At 38.9% G+C, this 16,224-nt stretch overlaps 1 protein-coding gene across 2 annotated transcripts in view; it reads left to right on the top strand.

Moving 5' to 3' along the window:
- Positions 1-2,816: 2,816 nt before the first annotated feature.
- TMEM168 (transmembrane protein 168) overlaps positions 2,817-16,224 on the top strand; it is a 29,290-nt gene continuing 15,882 nt past the window's right edge. Inside the window, exons 1-2 of one of the 2 annotated variants that reach the window (XM_044387693.3) lie at positions 2,817-2,952; positions 7,825-9,081. In XM_044387693.3, coding sequence (XP_044243628.2) covers positions 7,954-9,081 — 1,128 coding nt within the window. In that variant the 5' untranslated portion in view covers positions 2,817-2,952; positions 7,825-7,953. Of the gene's footprint in view, positions 2,953-3,091; positions 3,331-7,824; positions 9,082-16,224 lie in introns of those variants that run through there. The other variant, XM_026509600.4, reaches the window with a different exon arrangement.

Below are 16,224 nucleotides of genomic sequence, written 5' to 3'. Positions count from 1 at the left end.
TTTAGTTCATCTTTGGAGAGCCTCGGGTGCCAGGCTAAGGGGTTTGGACTTGATTCTGTAGCCTGTAGAAGTCATTGGTTTTAATGTAAAAAGTGACACAGAACGGTGCTCCAAGACTATCAGTCAGTGTGATGGATTAGACGGGGGTGAGGCTCACATCAAAATGACAAACCACAGAAGTTACTGAGGTAGTTCAGGGGTTAGGACCTCCACTAGGGTATTGGCAATGGAATTTGAAAAGAAATGATAAACGCAAGAAATGTAGTGAATGAAGACAACACTTGGCCTTCACAACTGGCAGGTTCTTTTAGTAAACGCTGGCAGCCTTCAACTACAGATCGATGGGAGCTACCCTCTCCCTTTACTATTAGGTCATGTCCTACAGTGAAAGCAAGTCTCAGACTTCATGCAACAACACAGATAAATATTTATCAACAAGCAGGCACAAAAAAACACTCCCCACACACAAAAAATTGGTGCCAAAGTACTAAACAGCATTCTAGACTCAGAGAGCCATTCTGAAGGCCGTCAGTATGCCATATTCAGAAGCTTCTTACACATACTCCATTTAGGCAAGAACAGAAGTGCCTGTACAATATTCTAGCCAGCCATATATCTTGAACACCTGTTATTTCCACAATGAAAAATTATTTATAATCTTTTATGTTAATTAACATACCTCTAGTGCAGATCAACAGTGATAGTGGAAGCACTTGTGCATCCAACTTCATAGTGAAGATTCCTGATTAGTCTTTCAAATGTTAATTATCCACCCTGGAGTGCGCAGATGAAAGTGAACTCTCAAACACATACACATCTCGTTGAAGTATTCTAAAGTATACTGACAAGATAACCAGCATCAAAGATAGTTTCAAGGTCACAAGGCTGTGGATCATGTTTGAGGAAGATGAAAAAGCACTATTTTAATGAGAGACCTTTGTGCTAAGGAACAGGAAACAGCTGTAGCTGATTGAAGCAGAAAAGAAATTTATAGGAGGATACTGGGTAGCTCTGAGGACGGCTGGAAACGGAGCTTGGACCTGCATGCTCAGAGAGTACAACCAGTAACAACACGCACTGAACTGATGGGAGGGGGCTCTAGGGTTGCTGCAGGCACGCACAGGCATCTTGAGTCACTGACACCGCTAAGCCTGGATGCTGGATGCCAACTGCTGGAACCACTCTCACTCTTGCCCCATGAATCTACCTTCCTATATTCCTGCAGTTACCCAGGAAGCATGGCTTGCTTTGTTTGCTTTTTTGAGTCGACAGCTCCCAGCCGGTGTACGTGATTGGTAGAACAAGAATATGGCGTTTCAGATTTAGCCACTAGACTCCTAACGTGGATTGGAGTTCTCCAAACACAGGATGGTGGTTCAGATGGTGGGAATGCAAAATCAACCTACAAAAAATATACATATATGTGTAAATGTCTATTAAAGGTAAGTTTAATTAGAAGCGATGGCAATGTATTCAAGTAGAAACATCTAGCAGGCAGTTGGAAATGTGACACGTGTTCCCCAAAGGGCCGGAGTTACAGATTTGGGAGTTGGGTAGTAACTGCTTTTGGAGTTAAGACAGAAGTCTGGACAGAATCTCACACTTTTAAATTACGTAGGAGGAATCGGAGTTTGAGAGTGTCTTATCACTATTGATCAGCTGCCCACCCCAACCCCAATGCACATTCTATCATCAAAGATAGGGAAAGTATAGATGATACAGACAATAAATGGGAGAGAACTAGTGATTGCTGAAGGCTTATTGTGTACTATCACTTTATTCAACAAATATTTAAGTACCAACTATCCTACTACCCCAGGCCTCATTAATGGTGAGCAAAACTGGACATGTCCTGGCATTTGAGGAAATGAAAACAGACTGGGGTGCAGACAACTGGGGGAGTGTTGTGGGAGGTTAAGCTGGAGGTAAAAATGGCCAGACTACAGAACTTGTCCATACCTGTTGAAGGATTTTGAGCTTTATCCCAAAGGGGATAAAACATCTAAAGGTTTTAAGGTATTTGTTTACATACATGATCTCACTTAATCCCTACAACAACCCTGTGAGGTGGGTGGTATTAGTATCCCATTAACACATGAGGAAACTGGGGTTCAGAGAAATTAACTGACCTAAGAGCTACAAGGAGCAGAAAATGATGGGAGGGATAGAAGGCAGAAGGGCAAGGCTTCTTAGGGGAAAGACATTCATACTTTTTGAAGGCCTACCTTCTGCCAGAAAAAAAAAAATATATTGTTACACAGTATCTTTGCAAGGAAGGTTTAGTTACCTTTTCTTTTTTTTTTTTTTTTTTTTTGGACAGAGAAACACAGGTTGCACGTAGAAAAGAGGAGGAACCAGGATCCAGACTCCCTATGAAAGGCTGCCTCCCCCTACGTTTATTCAGTGAGTTCAGAGTACAAATGAGAATCAGGCCTGGGCGACTGATGAATCACGGACCCGTACCCCTGACGCAAATAATACATTATATGTTCATTTAAAAAATAAAAATCTTTTTTTTAAAAAAGAAGAAGGCTGGTGGACGTGCAAAGGATAGGTGGAAGAAGGGGAATGGAACCGGCCAAGCCTAAGGAGCTCTGGTGCTGTCGGTGGAGTAAAGACCCGGGCAGTGATTTAAAAGGAGTCTTAATTAGAAAAGGAGGCGAGACGGGCTTTGAAGGCGAGCCGAAGGAGCCTGGGCTTCTGCTGGTCAGCGGACACAAAGCCATGCATTATGCCATAGATACTAAAGAACAGCAACGCCTCCTGCGGTATTTACAGCCCACGTGTGGACCGTCCCGCCTGTCTTGCCCCAGTTTCGGTCCAGCCCGAGGCGGCGGCCTAGAGGCTCCATGGGCAAGGTCTGCGGGATCCTTCGTGGTCTTCCCGCTCCCTGTTCGCCGCCGATCCTAGGTCCCAGAAGGCAACGGAGGCCGGACTCAGCCGGCACCCTAGGTGGGGGTGCTGCGTGTGCTGTCGCTGCGCCGGGCACACCTGGAGCGGCGGCGGCTGGGGGAGTTTGGGCGGGGAGGGGGCCGGGCCTCAGGGAGGAAGTGCGCCGCGCGGTTTGACCCCGGCGGCGTTCCGTACCGTCGCGGATTCGGCGGCAGGAACATGGCGGCCGCGGTCGGGCCGGTAACGGAGAAAGTTTCCAACGAGACGGGCCTGTGTTAGTGCGTGTGGCCTCGGGCCCTCGACCCCCCACCCTCACCCCGGCGTGCCACCTCCCAGCTCCGAGTTGCAGGCTCAGCCCCAAGGGCCCTCCCTTTACCGTGTTGGCCCCAGAGCCGACTCCGGGGGTTGAGAGAGCGTTGGAGGCGGCGGCCGAGTCAGGTAGGGGGGTCGGGGTGAACAGCGGGGTGGCAAGACCAGAGCACAGACACCGCCCAGGGTTCTGCGTAGTTCGAGCCCCTAGTTCCGCACAGCCGGTCTCCCGGGGCCGAGATTGCGATACCTGCCCTGAGAGTAGTTGACGGTGGGGGTTGAAGGATGGAAGGTGGGGTGCTCCGTATACCCCGCGGTTCCCCAGACAGTTGGGCCCCGAGTTGTGGTTGCCTTCTCCCAAAGTAGAGGGGTGGTAGAGAACTGGCAGACTCTTTCTGGAAGAATTGCTCTTGGTGCCCCAGTACTAAGAGATTGAATATTTAAGTTGCCTTTTTACTTGTATGTAATGGGCCAAAGAGTTAACATGAATTCATAGAACCAAAGCACGGGAATTCCCCGACCTTGGGTGCTCAGATTGGTTCTTTCAGCTTTTGACGCTTCTCCTAGATGGGACGGAAATAGTTTCTGAGTCCAAAGCTGATGCAAGTGATACGGTGTGTGTATGTAGTGGCTCTAGTGAGCCATTAATGCCCTAGAAGTAGGACACCGAAGAGAACCAACTGGTTTGGAGGAATTTGGATGAATTAAGTGAAGGCTGAAGTAAGGCCAAAAGAGAAACATTCATGGACTCTCCCTTAGTTCTACTACTTATGAGCTGTAGGATATTATACAATTTTATTCTCTTCATGTATTAATAAGGGTCAAATAACTGGCATTATTATTAAATATAATTATTTCTGTAGTAGTCTCTATTTCTTTCACAGGTATTTGTTGAATACCTGCTTGGTGCCAATTTTTTTTCCAAGACATGGGTACACAGCATTAAAGACAAACTTTCAGAGACCTTGTGATCGATCCAGTAGGGAATGCAGAGCTTAAAGAAATGACAACATTTTGCTATTACAGAAGAAGTGCAGGGATCACATAAATGAGTCAGGGGTAATCTCACTAAGAAAATGATTTATGTGAGACCTGAAGAGTAGGAGTGAGCCAGGTGTGAGGACTGGGATGGGTCTAGGAGGAGGGAAGAAGTGTACCTGGAGAGGGAATAGCAGTGATGCACTTCAGAATTGAAAGGTCAGTATGGAATACAAAGTTCAAGAGGAGAAGAGATGCTGCAGGAAAGTTATTCACATCCAATATGGAGAACCTTATAAGGCGTGTTAAGGAATTTAGACTTTTTTTGCTTAAAATGATGGGAAGCCATTGTAGGGTTTTTACATAACAGAGTGAACTAACAAATTTATTTTAAAAGAGACACTTCTTGGAGAGAGCACAGGTACATATAGGGAGACATTCAAGCATGAGATGATAGTGGCAAAAATTGGGATTTTTGATTTGGGGATGGAAAATAGAAATATTTGAGATGTGTGTAGGAAGAAAAGTGGATAGAACTTGGTGAGGACTAAATATAGGTGGTGAAGGAGAGGAGGGTTTGAGTAGTATGTGGGGTTTTATAAAACAGACTCTTCTGTGCTGCATTTTTATCTGTTTCACAAGTAATTTCTCATTCAATCAAAAATGGCAGACCAGTTGAAAAGATGTGATACTTTGTTTTACTCTCTGATTCAGCCATTTGTCCTTTGAAGAAGTTCAGAATGTGGAAAGACTTGTAAATTAGCCATTTAAAAATATTCTGCACGTTGATTTTGACAGTGTGGTTGCATATATACTGTGATAAGGATGTTATGGGTATAATTCACATGTTTACCTTTTTTCCTTTTTAAAAAAAAAATTATTGGTGAGCAAGCACAGTGGGAGTAGAGGGAGAGGGAGAAGCAGGCTTCCTGCTGATCAAGGAGCCAGATGTGGGGCTCGATCCCAGGACCCCAGGATCATGACCTGAGCTGAAGCAGCCACTTAACCAACTGAACCACCCAGGCACCCTTGTTTACCTTTTTTCTAGGGTTTTACCTCTAAGAGAGCTGGTGCTTTTATTTCTATCAGGTAGATTAATATATGTATCTAGTTGGGGAGAGAGAATAATTGAAGACATGGAAATAGATGAGATTGCTTATAGAAAGTGTACAGTGAGAGAAAAGCCTGGACCTGGGATTGAACATCTGAAGGATGGACTGAGAATCAAGAGTCTTCAACAAGACCAAGGAGGAGAAGTCAGTGAGTTAGGAAGAAAATCTGGAGGTTGGTCTTTGAAAGCTAAAGGAAGGGCAGGTTTCAGAAACTGAGAGAAGTCAACAATGTCAAAGGTTGTTTGAAGAAAGTGCAGGATAATAAGTGAAAAGTTCCCATTGGTTTTAGGAGCTTATAGATCATTTTAGAATTTGGCAGAGCAGTTTGTTGTATGGTGGGAACCATTGTTGAGTGGTGTGAGAAGTGGAGCAATTAAATAATAGCTATCAAAAGAGGACAGAAGATTGAACTTAGGCAAGAAGATGGGGGTGTGTGAAAATTGTTTTTGTTTCTGGGTTTTTTGGTATTTTTAAAAAAGAACTTTGCAAATGTTTAAGTGCTAATGGATGAGAGAAGAGTGGGAGTTTGAAGAGCAAGGAGATTGTGAACTTCTGGAAGAGGTAGAGAGGAAGAGATATCCAGTACGGCTGAAAGATTTAGCCTTAGATAGGGAAGGGACACCCTTCTTTCCCTGTATCAGATGTCGGTAGAGGTGGGTTTGTGGTGTTGGAAACTCAAGTAAGCTCTCTTCTGACAACTCTTTTGGAGGCAGTCATCTAGTGAGAGTGCAGTGAGTGGGAAGTGGGTGTCAGAGATTTGAGGATGAGAGGTTGGATAGTCACAAAGAATGGGAGAGTGTTGACCAAAGAAACAGAAGGATGTCTCATGAATTGGGTGGCAACCATTGCGCCTAGTGTGTGTTTTTTCCTCCATCAGCGTTCAGTTGTCTAAGCCCAGACTGTACCATCAACCGTTTGAGGATCTATATTCCAACGTATTTGTTGAACGATTATATTACAGGAGTGATTTTTTTTTAAGAAATGCAAAGCACTCTAGGTTTTTATCAATGTCTTACATAGGAGCAGAAAAGGTAAAGCCAAAATATACCAAAGGAAGACATTTTCTTTAGCAGTGTATGGTATCTTAAGAAATGACTGGATGAAGATGTAATTGAGGAAAATCAGAATACTGAAATAGGTTTATCTATAAAAAATATACATGTTGAAGTAGAATTAGTAAGAAGTAGATTTAGTAACAGTACTTAAACGTCCCAGAGACTGTAAGATTCTCACTCAGTAAAATTCTCCTCCAGTCAGGCGGGTAATTTAGGGTTAATTCCAGGTTACCATGTTTTTGTTAGGTCTTTCTTTTACTGTCCTTTTTTTTTTTTTTTTTTTAAGATTTAATTTGTCGGAGAGAGCACACGTGCACAAGCAGGGGGAGCAGGAGGCAGCGGGAGAAGCAGGCTCCCCGCTAAGCAAGGAGCCCAGTGCAGGACTTGATACCAGGACCCTGGGATCATGACCTGAGCTGAAGGCAGATGCTTAACCGACTGAGCCATCCAGGCGCCCCTCATGTGTCCTACTATTAAAGTATCAATAAGCTGTACACAAACGAGTCATTTTTGGAATTTTTGTCTGGTTGAGTTCTCCATGGGTATTTAATGTGACCACGAGCTGTTGAATGGATCAGTTCTGAAACAGTAAACCAGAAACTTTGATTATCTTGTAGACAGTTAACATATTTTTTTACCACTGTCACATTTTAGGTGCAATTTGTGGAGGCACTCAAAGACTAAAATAATTATCTGGGTTCTTTAATGAATAATTGTTAACATTTTAAAACTAAAAGTTTAATGTACGGTAAATATTGGTTAGCATTCTAACTTTACAAGTTTAACTAGAAAGTTCAGGAATTGGCTTGCTATAGAGATAGTATTTAGGTCTAGAAAGGAGGTTTGATAATGCAAGTAATTAGTAGAGATAAAAGTACAGAGAAAATTATGGGTTAACTTTAGGGACTAACTTTAATATAGTTAAACTTTACTTCTGGTAAGTTTATTAGTTAAACAATGTAAAGACTAAGATTTTATAGCCTGTCAGAGCTGCCTTGTAAAAAGATGGAGAGGATTTTAGGCAGGTAGGAACGGTCGCTATTAGTGGATACTAGTGCTTTTCACATTAGATGTAATGATGAAGTCCATCATTCGGTTTAGCTGCTGAGTAATTTTTGATTGTGCCAAATCCATCTTCTACAATCTAAGCTAGGTTGAATATCGCACATTTGTGCATTGTAGCTGAAAAACCAACCATTGAAGAAAGAATGGCTTAGTCTTTGGAAAAACAGTTTCACTGATGGTGATTTAGTCATACTTCTTAGCATATGTTAAGTAGAAAGTGCTGTCATTTTTATTGGGATAAACTGAGTTTTTTAAACCAGAAACGGTTACCATTACGATACATGCAAGTTAAATTTAAACCTGAGTTTCAGAAGAAACTTAATTCTCACTTATTTATTATTTTGTACAAAGAAGAGAGATACAGAAGATAAATTATATAAAATTAACCCTGACATATTTTTTCTCCTTTTTAGATCACTATAAACAAAAAGTCCACCAGAGGAAATGCTGAAGTAGTAGTTACGGATACGCTGGATTTGCTGGATGAAAAACAAGCAGTTAATTTTTGTACCACGGGGAGAAAGCCCAGATTGCCAGATTACATGTGTAAATCACTGCGTTACTGCTTTAGTCATTGTCTGTATTTAGCAATGACGAGACTGGAAGAAGTCAACAGAGAAGTGAATATGCATTCTTCAGTGCGTTATCTTGGCTATTTAGCCAGAATCAATTTACTGGTTGCTATATGCTTAGGTCTTTATGTAAGATGGGAAAAAACAGCAAATTCCTTAATTTTGGTAATTTTTATTCTTGGTCTTTTCGTTCTTGGAATTGCCAGCATACTCTATTATTATTTTTCGATGGAAGCAGCAAGTTTAAGTCTCTCCAATCTTTGGTTTGGATTCTTGCTTGGCCTCCTGTGTTTTCTTGACAATTCATCCTTTAAAAATGATGTGAAAGAAGAATCAACCAAATATTTGCTTCTAACTTCCATAGTATTAAGGATATTATGTGCTTTGGTGGAGAGAATTTCTGGGTATGTCCGTCATCGACCCACTTTACTAACCACAGTTGAATTTCTGGAACTTGTTGGATTTGCTATTGCCAGCACAACTATGTTGGTGGAGAAGTCTCTGAGTGTCATTTTACTTGTTGTAGCTTTGGCCATGCTGATTATTGACCTGAGAATGAAGTCGTTCTTAGCTATTCCAAACTTAGTTATTTTTGCAGTCTTGCTGTTTTTCTCCTCATTGGAAACTCCCAAAAATCCAGTTGCTTTTGCATGTTTTTTTATCTGCCTCATAACTGACCCTTTCCTTGACATTTATTTTAGTGGACTTTCAGTGACTGAAAGGTGGAAACCCTTTTTGTACCGTGGAAGAATATGCAGAAGACTTTCAGTCGTTTTCACAGGAATGATTGAGCTTACCTTTTTTATTCTTTCAGCATTTAAACTTAGAGACACTCACCTCTGGTATTTTGTGATACCAGGCTTTTCCATTTTCGGAATTTTCTGGATGATTTGCCATATTATTTTTCTCTTAACTCTTTGGGGATTCCATACCAAATTAAATGACTGCCATAAAGTATATTTCACCCACAGGGTAGATAACAATAGCCTTGATAGAATCATGGCATCCAAAGGGATGCGTCACTTTTGCTTAATTTCAGAGCAGTTAGTTTTTTTTAGTCTTCTTGCAACAGCGATTTTAGGAGCAGTTTCCTGGCAGGTAAGCGTATAGTTTGTTTATTATGTCAATGCCTGTGATGTGTGATTTAATGTTTGCTTCAAGAGTTAAATTACTAGAATCAAAAAGTCACATTCCTGATTTCAAAAGGAGATTGTTTTTTGGTGCTTATTTTTGTTCATGGAAGTATTGAATGAATATTGACAGTATAATTTACTTTGATCTCTAGCAAAGAGGTACCAAAATGTTAGGAATACTCAGCAAGTTACAGGCCTCCTGCCTTCTAATTGTTCATTAAACACTTAGAGATTAAAGATCCTTAAATATTAACATTTGATGGGTGCTTAGAGATTGCACATTAGTCCTTTCATTTCACACAGGAGGAAACTGAATGCCTGAGAAGACGCATTCAGGGTCTCTGGTACTGGCCCTAAGCGGGTTACCTAGCTTCTATCTAGTCCACTGGTCTTTTCACTACAACACTTTTCTTTTATATAGACACTTCCCATTTATGTAAAGGGTGAGTAGATATATAACATATCAGGTTCTCAACTGTAGATCAGTGGCTCTCCTAAGAAAGAAAAATTGGGTTTTACAATACATTTGTTGCCCATGTATGTTAAAAAAATTTAAAAGTTCTTTTGTAGACAAAGATACTTAAATTGCATGGTTGGAGTTTATATTTATAGTATTAACATTCTTTGAACATTTATTGACTGCAGGATGTATCAGATATTGTACTGGCTGCTGGAGGTTGCAAGATGAAAAAGAAATGTCTGTCTTAAGTCACAATCTCTAATGGGCTAGGGAAGAGGCAGGCATGTAAACAATTATTACAGTGTGAGAAATGTTGTAAATTGAGTACATCAGATTAAGATGTAGGGCAAAAGGGAAGGTCACCTGTGCTTGGTGCAGTTGTCTGCTTTGGTCCAGTTACTTGCTATGGAGTGATTTCTAGATGTGAGTGTTTGAAGGGAGATGTAGAGACTTGCCTGGGCATGGTGCCTTTTTGTCAGCGTGGGCTAGGGCAGAGAGCCTGTGTGGGAGTCAACTAAATGATAAAAACATTGTGGGTGTTGCCTGAGGCTATCTTCCTCACTTTACTTGCTAGTGCTGGGGACTACCAGAATCATGATGATGGTGAAAGTTGATGTCAGAAACTGTTAAAAGAGTTCTGCTTCTTTCCCTCACCTTTTTCCTGCTAGCTCCTTTTCTGGCCCTAACTACTCCTCCCCTCCCCCCCCCCCCCCCCCCCCCCCCCCGCCCCAGTCAGCCTCATTCATGCTTGAACACCTTTTCAGATCATCAAATCCTATTAACCAGTTATTGTCTAAGCCACCATATCTGTCTTGTTTTCGTATACCAGTGGTCTTCAAATATGGTATGTGCACCATTGGAGGTACACAAAAGCTTTCCAAAGAATAGGTCAGCAAGAATAATTTTAAGAGAATCAATTTCCAGATTCTGTCCTTCCATTCTACTCTTTTTTTAAAGTTGATCTACCTCAGAATGCCTCTCAGTTTAGGTGTGGAGTGCTATCTCGTTGTGGTTTTAATTTGTATGCCTCCAATGACTAATGATGTTGAGCATCATTTAATGTGTGTATTAGTCATTCACTTATCTTTGTTTTTAAAATATTCAAATCTTTTGCCCGTTGTTAAATAGAGTTACTTCTCTTTTTATGATTGAATTTTAAGTGTTCTTTTTATATTGTGGATACAAGCCCTTTATCAGATGATTTGGAAATGTTTTCTCCCAGTCTGTGAATTATCTTTTTTTCTTATAAAACACATTTTGAAGAGTACAGGTTTTTAATTTCGTGAAGACTGATTTATCAACTTATTCTTTATGTACTGTGTTTTTAGTTTCATATCGAAGAAGACTTTGTTTAACCCTAGGTCACAAAGATTTTCTTCTATAGTTTTCTTCTAGTCGTTTTATTGTTTCAACTTTTACATTTAGGTGTATGATCTATTTTGAAAAAAATTTTGTCTATGGTATGATGTAAGGATCTAATATTTTTAAAATATGGCTTTCTAACTGTTCGAGGAAAAGACTATCCTTTCCCCTGTTGAATTGCTTCATAACTTTTGTCCAAAGTCAATGAAATATAAATATAAGGCTTTATTTCTGAGCTCTCTTTTTTGTTCCATTGATCTATATGTCTGACCTTATACTAGTACTGTGCTGTCTCACAAGATACTTTCTAATTACCTTTGAAATTTCTTCTTTGACCTTTGGGTTATTTAAAAATTGGTTGTCTGATAATGTGATATTTGAGGGATTTCCCACATTTCTTGTTACTGATTTCTAATTTAATTACATGTGATTGGAGAACATAGTTTGATTTTAGTCTTTTTTTAAGACACGTTTTGTGGCCTGGCATGTGTTTTATTCTGGAGAGTATACCATGTTCACTTGAAAAAAATGAGCATTCTGCTGTTATTGGGTACAGTGTTCTACAAATACCAGCTAAGTCAAGCTGGTGGGTTTTCTTCCTAGATCTATATGCTTGCTGATTTTCTGTCTATTTCCATTAGGACTGAGAGAGGGATATTAAAAATCTTCATTATAAATTGCTAAATTGTGGGTTTGTCCTTCAAGTTCTGTTATTTTCTTGTTTCAGGTAGTTTTGGGTTCTGTTCCAAGTACATACATACATCTTTAATTACTACACCTTCTTAATATAGAGACCTTTTTATCGTTATAATAAACGGCCTAGTTGAGTAGCTACGACAGAGACCTCATGGCTCACAAAACCTAAAATATTAACTCTCTGGCTCTTTACAGAAAGTTTGCCAACTCCTGTTGTAGGCCAGTGCTTCTCAACCTTTAACATGCATTGAAATCATGTGGGGATGTTGTTAAATTTCTGAAGATTGAAATTGATTTTGGGAGACAGCTTGAACAGTTAAAGGTGATGCAGAAACTCCTGGTCAAAAGTATACCCATTGAGTAACAAGGTATTAATTTAGCTATTTAAACACTAACTTGCATCTACCTGAGCTGTGTCTGCATTCCCCAGTTTAGTTGCTATTTGGTAACTGCTGCCTATGGTGTGGGCATTGTGTCTTTGATGCAGTTACATTTTTTCAACTTAATTCTGATTTAATCTTCTGTTTAAAGATTTCTCAAACTGTGCTCTGCCCTGTGTTGGGTGAGATGTTAATGAGTAGACTCAGAAAAAGTGTCAAAGAAAGGGAAACATTTACAAACTTACCATGAAATCCTTGCCTATACTCCTCATTAACCACCTCCTCCCACCACACCTATTAACCTGTGAAACATAATTTAGGAAACACTCCACTGGATTTATATAAAGTTCCAATCCTTTTGGCTGATGAAAGCATCAGAAAATTATGTAGTGAAAGGCAAAAAATTAAGAGTTTTGTAAGGCCAGGAGTATATTTGGCATAACATTACTGTTAATACAAGTAAATTCTAAGCCCTGTCTCACATTCTTTAAATTAGATTTTGTTTTTTTGAAATTGAACAATGTTTATTATTCCTAAATGATACAGATACTGATTAGCTTTTTAATAATATATTCTAAACCTATTTCTTCACATTTCTGTGAGTGTAATATTCAAGTGCAAACTGTTATTTTCCGTTGTCTCATTAAAATCTCCTTTAATGGATTTCCACTGGAAAAATAGTTCCACTGGTTGGGTGGGGACAGACTCAATGTGGCAGGAAAAAAAAAAAAAAAAAAGAACTAAACCTTTTGAGCAGATCAGTCAGCCAAAGATAGGATCAGTGAAAGTAGAGACAGCCTGAAATCAAGTGTAGCTAGGGGCAAAGATAAGGACCTGGACTAAGGTGATAGTCTTAGCCTTAGCACGCAATTTTTCTCTAAGATCTTGTTGAGAAGTATAATATAAAGAGAACTTGAAATAAGCTGATGAAAGAGTTGAACAGTGTTCTGACGTGGTGGATAGTCTAAAATGTAAAAAAAAAAAAAAAATGTTGAAAGAATAAAGAGCAGTTGGGAATGTAGGATGATGGATTTCATCGAGTTAATGACCTAGCAGGCATTTGGAATGAACAAAACATTTTATAGTAGGTTTATTTTTTAAAGTATATTTTTAAGAAGTCCAATGTACCGTTATTTTTACTACAAGAGGAGTAAGACCAAACAAAGCAGGAGATTAATCTGTTGCATGGAGCACAATTGTAGCTTGGACCTTAATTTCCAAAAATGGGCTTAGTCACTTTTTCTTATTTTAAGCTTATTTGCATGTTAGTTTTGGGTTTTGTTAGTTTTACTTAGCTTAATAATATGTAAATTTTTTATTAAGGAAAAATTTGCCTATAGTAATATTAACCCTTTTTTGTGTATAATTTTGCAGTTTTGACAAATACATATAGTTGTGTGACTACCACTACTACAGTCAAAATATAGAGCAGTTCCATTATCCCCCGAGTTCCCTCCTGCTCCTTTGTAGTCAACCCCCAGTAGTTGACAACATCTGTTGTTTTCTGTCCCTAGACACTTTTCTTTTGCAGAATGTCATACACATGAAATCGTACATTATATAGCTGTTGGAATCTGGCTTCTTTCACTTAGCATAATTGATACAGATTCATCTGTATTGTGTATATGTTTATTCCTTTGTATTGCAGAGCAGTATTCCATTATATGGATATCTCACAGTTTATTCATTCCTCAATTGAGGGGTGTTGAAATTAGTTTTGGTAATTATAAAAGTAGCTAGAAACATTCATAGACAGGGTTTAAGGTAAATTTTTATTTTACTTGGTGTGGAATTGCTGGGTCATGTGATAAACATGAATCATTTTTAACTTTTAAGAAACTACCAGACTGTTTTCAAAGTGATTGTACCATTTTGCATTCCGACCAGCAGTGTATAGGAGTTCCATCTGCTCCACATAATAACCAGTGCTTGGTATTGTCTATTTGTTTTTGTTTTTTAACTATTCCAATAGGTGTCTGGTGGGAATTCGTTGTAGTTTTATTTTCTATTACCCCAGTAACTACTGATGATAAGTATCTTTTCCTGTGCTTACTTGCTACAGTTAGTCTTCTCTGGTGAAGTACCTGTTCAGATCTCTTGGCAATTTTTAAAAATGTGGATTGTGTGTTTCTTTATAGTCAGTTCTGAGAATTCTTTATATATTCTAGGTATAAATCCTTTATCAGATATAGGACTTGGAAACATTTTCTCCCAGTGTGTGGCTTATCTTCTCTCTTACCATGTTTTCTGAAGAGCAGAAGTTCTAAATTTTGCCACATCCACTTTATCAATTTTTTTTCTTTTATGAATCTTTTGATGTCCTATCTAAGAAATCTTTGACTCAATTTGAATAGAATCTTGGCTAATCCCACACGGATAGTTTTGGTCTTCACTTTTCCTTAGTTTTATTGAGTTTATTAACATTCTCAGAATGAGTCAGTAGTATCATTCTAAGTCATTTACATTAAAAATCTGGAATTTACCATTAACTTCTGTTGTGTTCTATTCATAATCTCATTCTAACTTTAAAATGGAACATTACAGCTGTTGTTCCCTGCAATTTGTATTGTGTTTATTGAATGTACTATTTGCTTTCCTCTTTTATCCTTGTTTTTTTTTTTTTAAAATAAGTCAATTAGACTTAGTAACACAGCATTTGGTACTAGTATTATTGCTCAGCTATAGGCTATTCAGAAATTGTAATAATCGATAATTCATATAAGGATAAAAGGGGAGGAAAGCATCCAGATACCCAAGGAAGTATACCCCATGGCTCACTCTTAGGTTTAGAGATTCTCTGATATCATTCACACGAGATTTTATATGCCTTTCCTTGCCAGCCATTGTCATTTGCAGATTCCGTGGGAGTATGATGTAACTTTCTGTAGAAGCCTTTTGACCCAAACCAGAAAAACCATAATCACAGTTGATTTCTCTATAGGGAAAGCAATGGCAATCACTGGGTTTGACAGATGGAACAAGATCAGCCTCACATCCAATGAAGGGACGAAATCCACAGATGCAGCAGTTTCATTTCTAGCAAGATGGCAGGATCAGCCATATTACTTCACTTGGCATGGGGAGCAGGGAGTTTTCAAATCTGCTGCCAAAACTAAAAGTGCACGCGTTTCATAATTTTTTGTTTTGTTTCATTTCTATTTCTAAAGTTTTGAGCTATTTTAGTCTAGATGAGAGAGGGGGGACACTAATTCTTTTTAGCTTGAAGGCATTCTTTTAATTTGATATTTTCTCATTTCTGCCAGAACACTATGAAACAGGAATACTTTTTTCTTCCCTAAAAGACCAGCAATGGTCCTAATTTTGTTTTTCTTGAAGTAAAAACAAGGTTTTTCTTTTTCCCCAGATGATTTTCCAGCTTTTAAAAATTTTAATGACCTTAGAGAATTTTCTCCATTTAATAAGATTTACCATTTATTAACTGTTGTCTACATGTCTACACCATTCTGTGTACTGTCTTTGTTTACTTAATCCTCAGGGCACTCTGAGATAGGTACCATTATTATTCCCATTTCATAGATAAGAAGCTTGCGTGAGAAATTAGGAAACTTGCTCAAGGCTGCAGAGCTGGTATGAATCCAGGCAATCTGCCTTCACAGCTCTTAACCACTTTACTTAGTTCCATGTATTTTTAGAGTTGGAAATGAGCATAGAGATTATTTAATGTAACCTCTTTATTCTGCCCACGAGAAAAGTAAAATTCAGTAGACTTCCTGAGTATGATTCCCATACCACCGCTGTTTCACCTTTATCAGGATTGTCACCTAAAAAATGTCTGTTTTTGCTATCTGTATTTTGAGATTACTCAAAAGAAGAAAAAAGATTTCTAATACATTTACTAGAGCTTTTACTCGACATCAATATCTCCTATACAGTAATAGTCACTTAGCTTTTTGTTGTCTTGCTCATAATGACTTCATTTCAATTTAAAAATGCTTCACTGCAAATTGCAGCTACCATTTATTGTGCCAGCCATATTCACATATTTCTTATCTATACTACAAGCTCACAAAATAAATAGTGTCCCCTTTTATAGATTGTGACTCAAAAGGTTAATTAATTTGCTCATGTACTCACAGATGGTAAATGGCTGAGCTAGGATTGAACCAAAGTCTAACTCCAAAACTTAAGTCCTTTACACTAGACCCTGTTGCCTCTGTATAAAGAAAGCTCCTGACTTTAAAATTGTGAG

The sequence above is a fragment of the Ursus arctos genome, unplaced genomic scaffold, assembly GCF_023065955.2.
Source record: "Ursus arctos isolate Adak ecotype North America unplaced genomic scaffold, UrsArc2.0 scaffold_3, whole genome shotgun sequence".
NCBI lineage: Eukaryota > Metazoa > Chordata > Mammalia > Carnivora > Ursidae > Ursus > Ursus arctos.
This window is presented reverse-complemented; position numbering and strand designations above follow the sequence as displayed.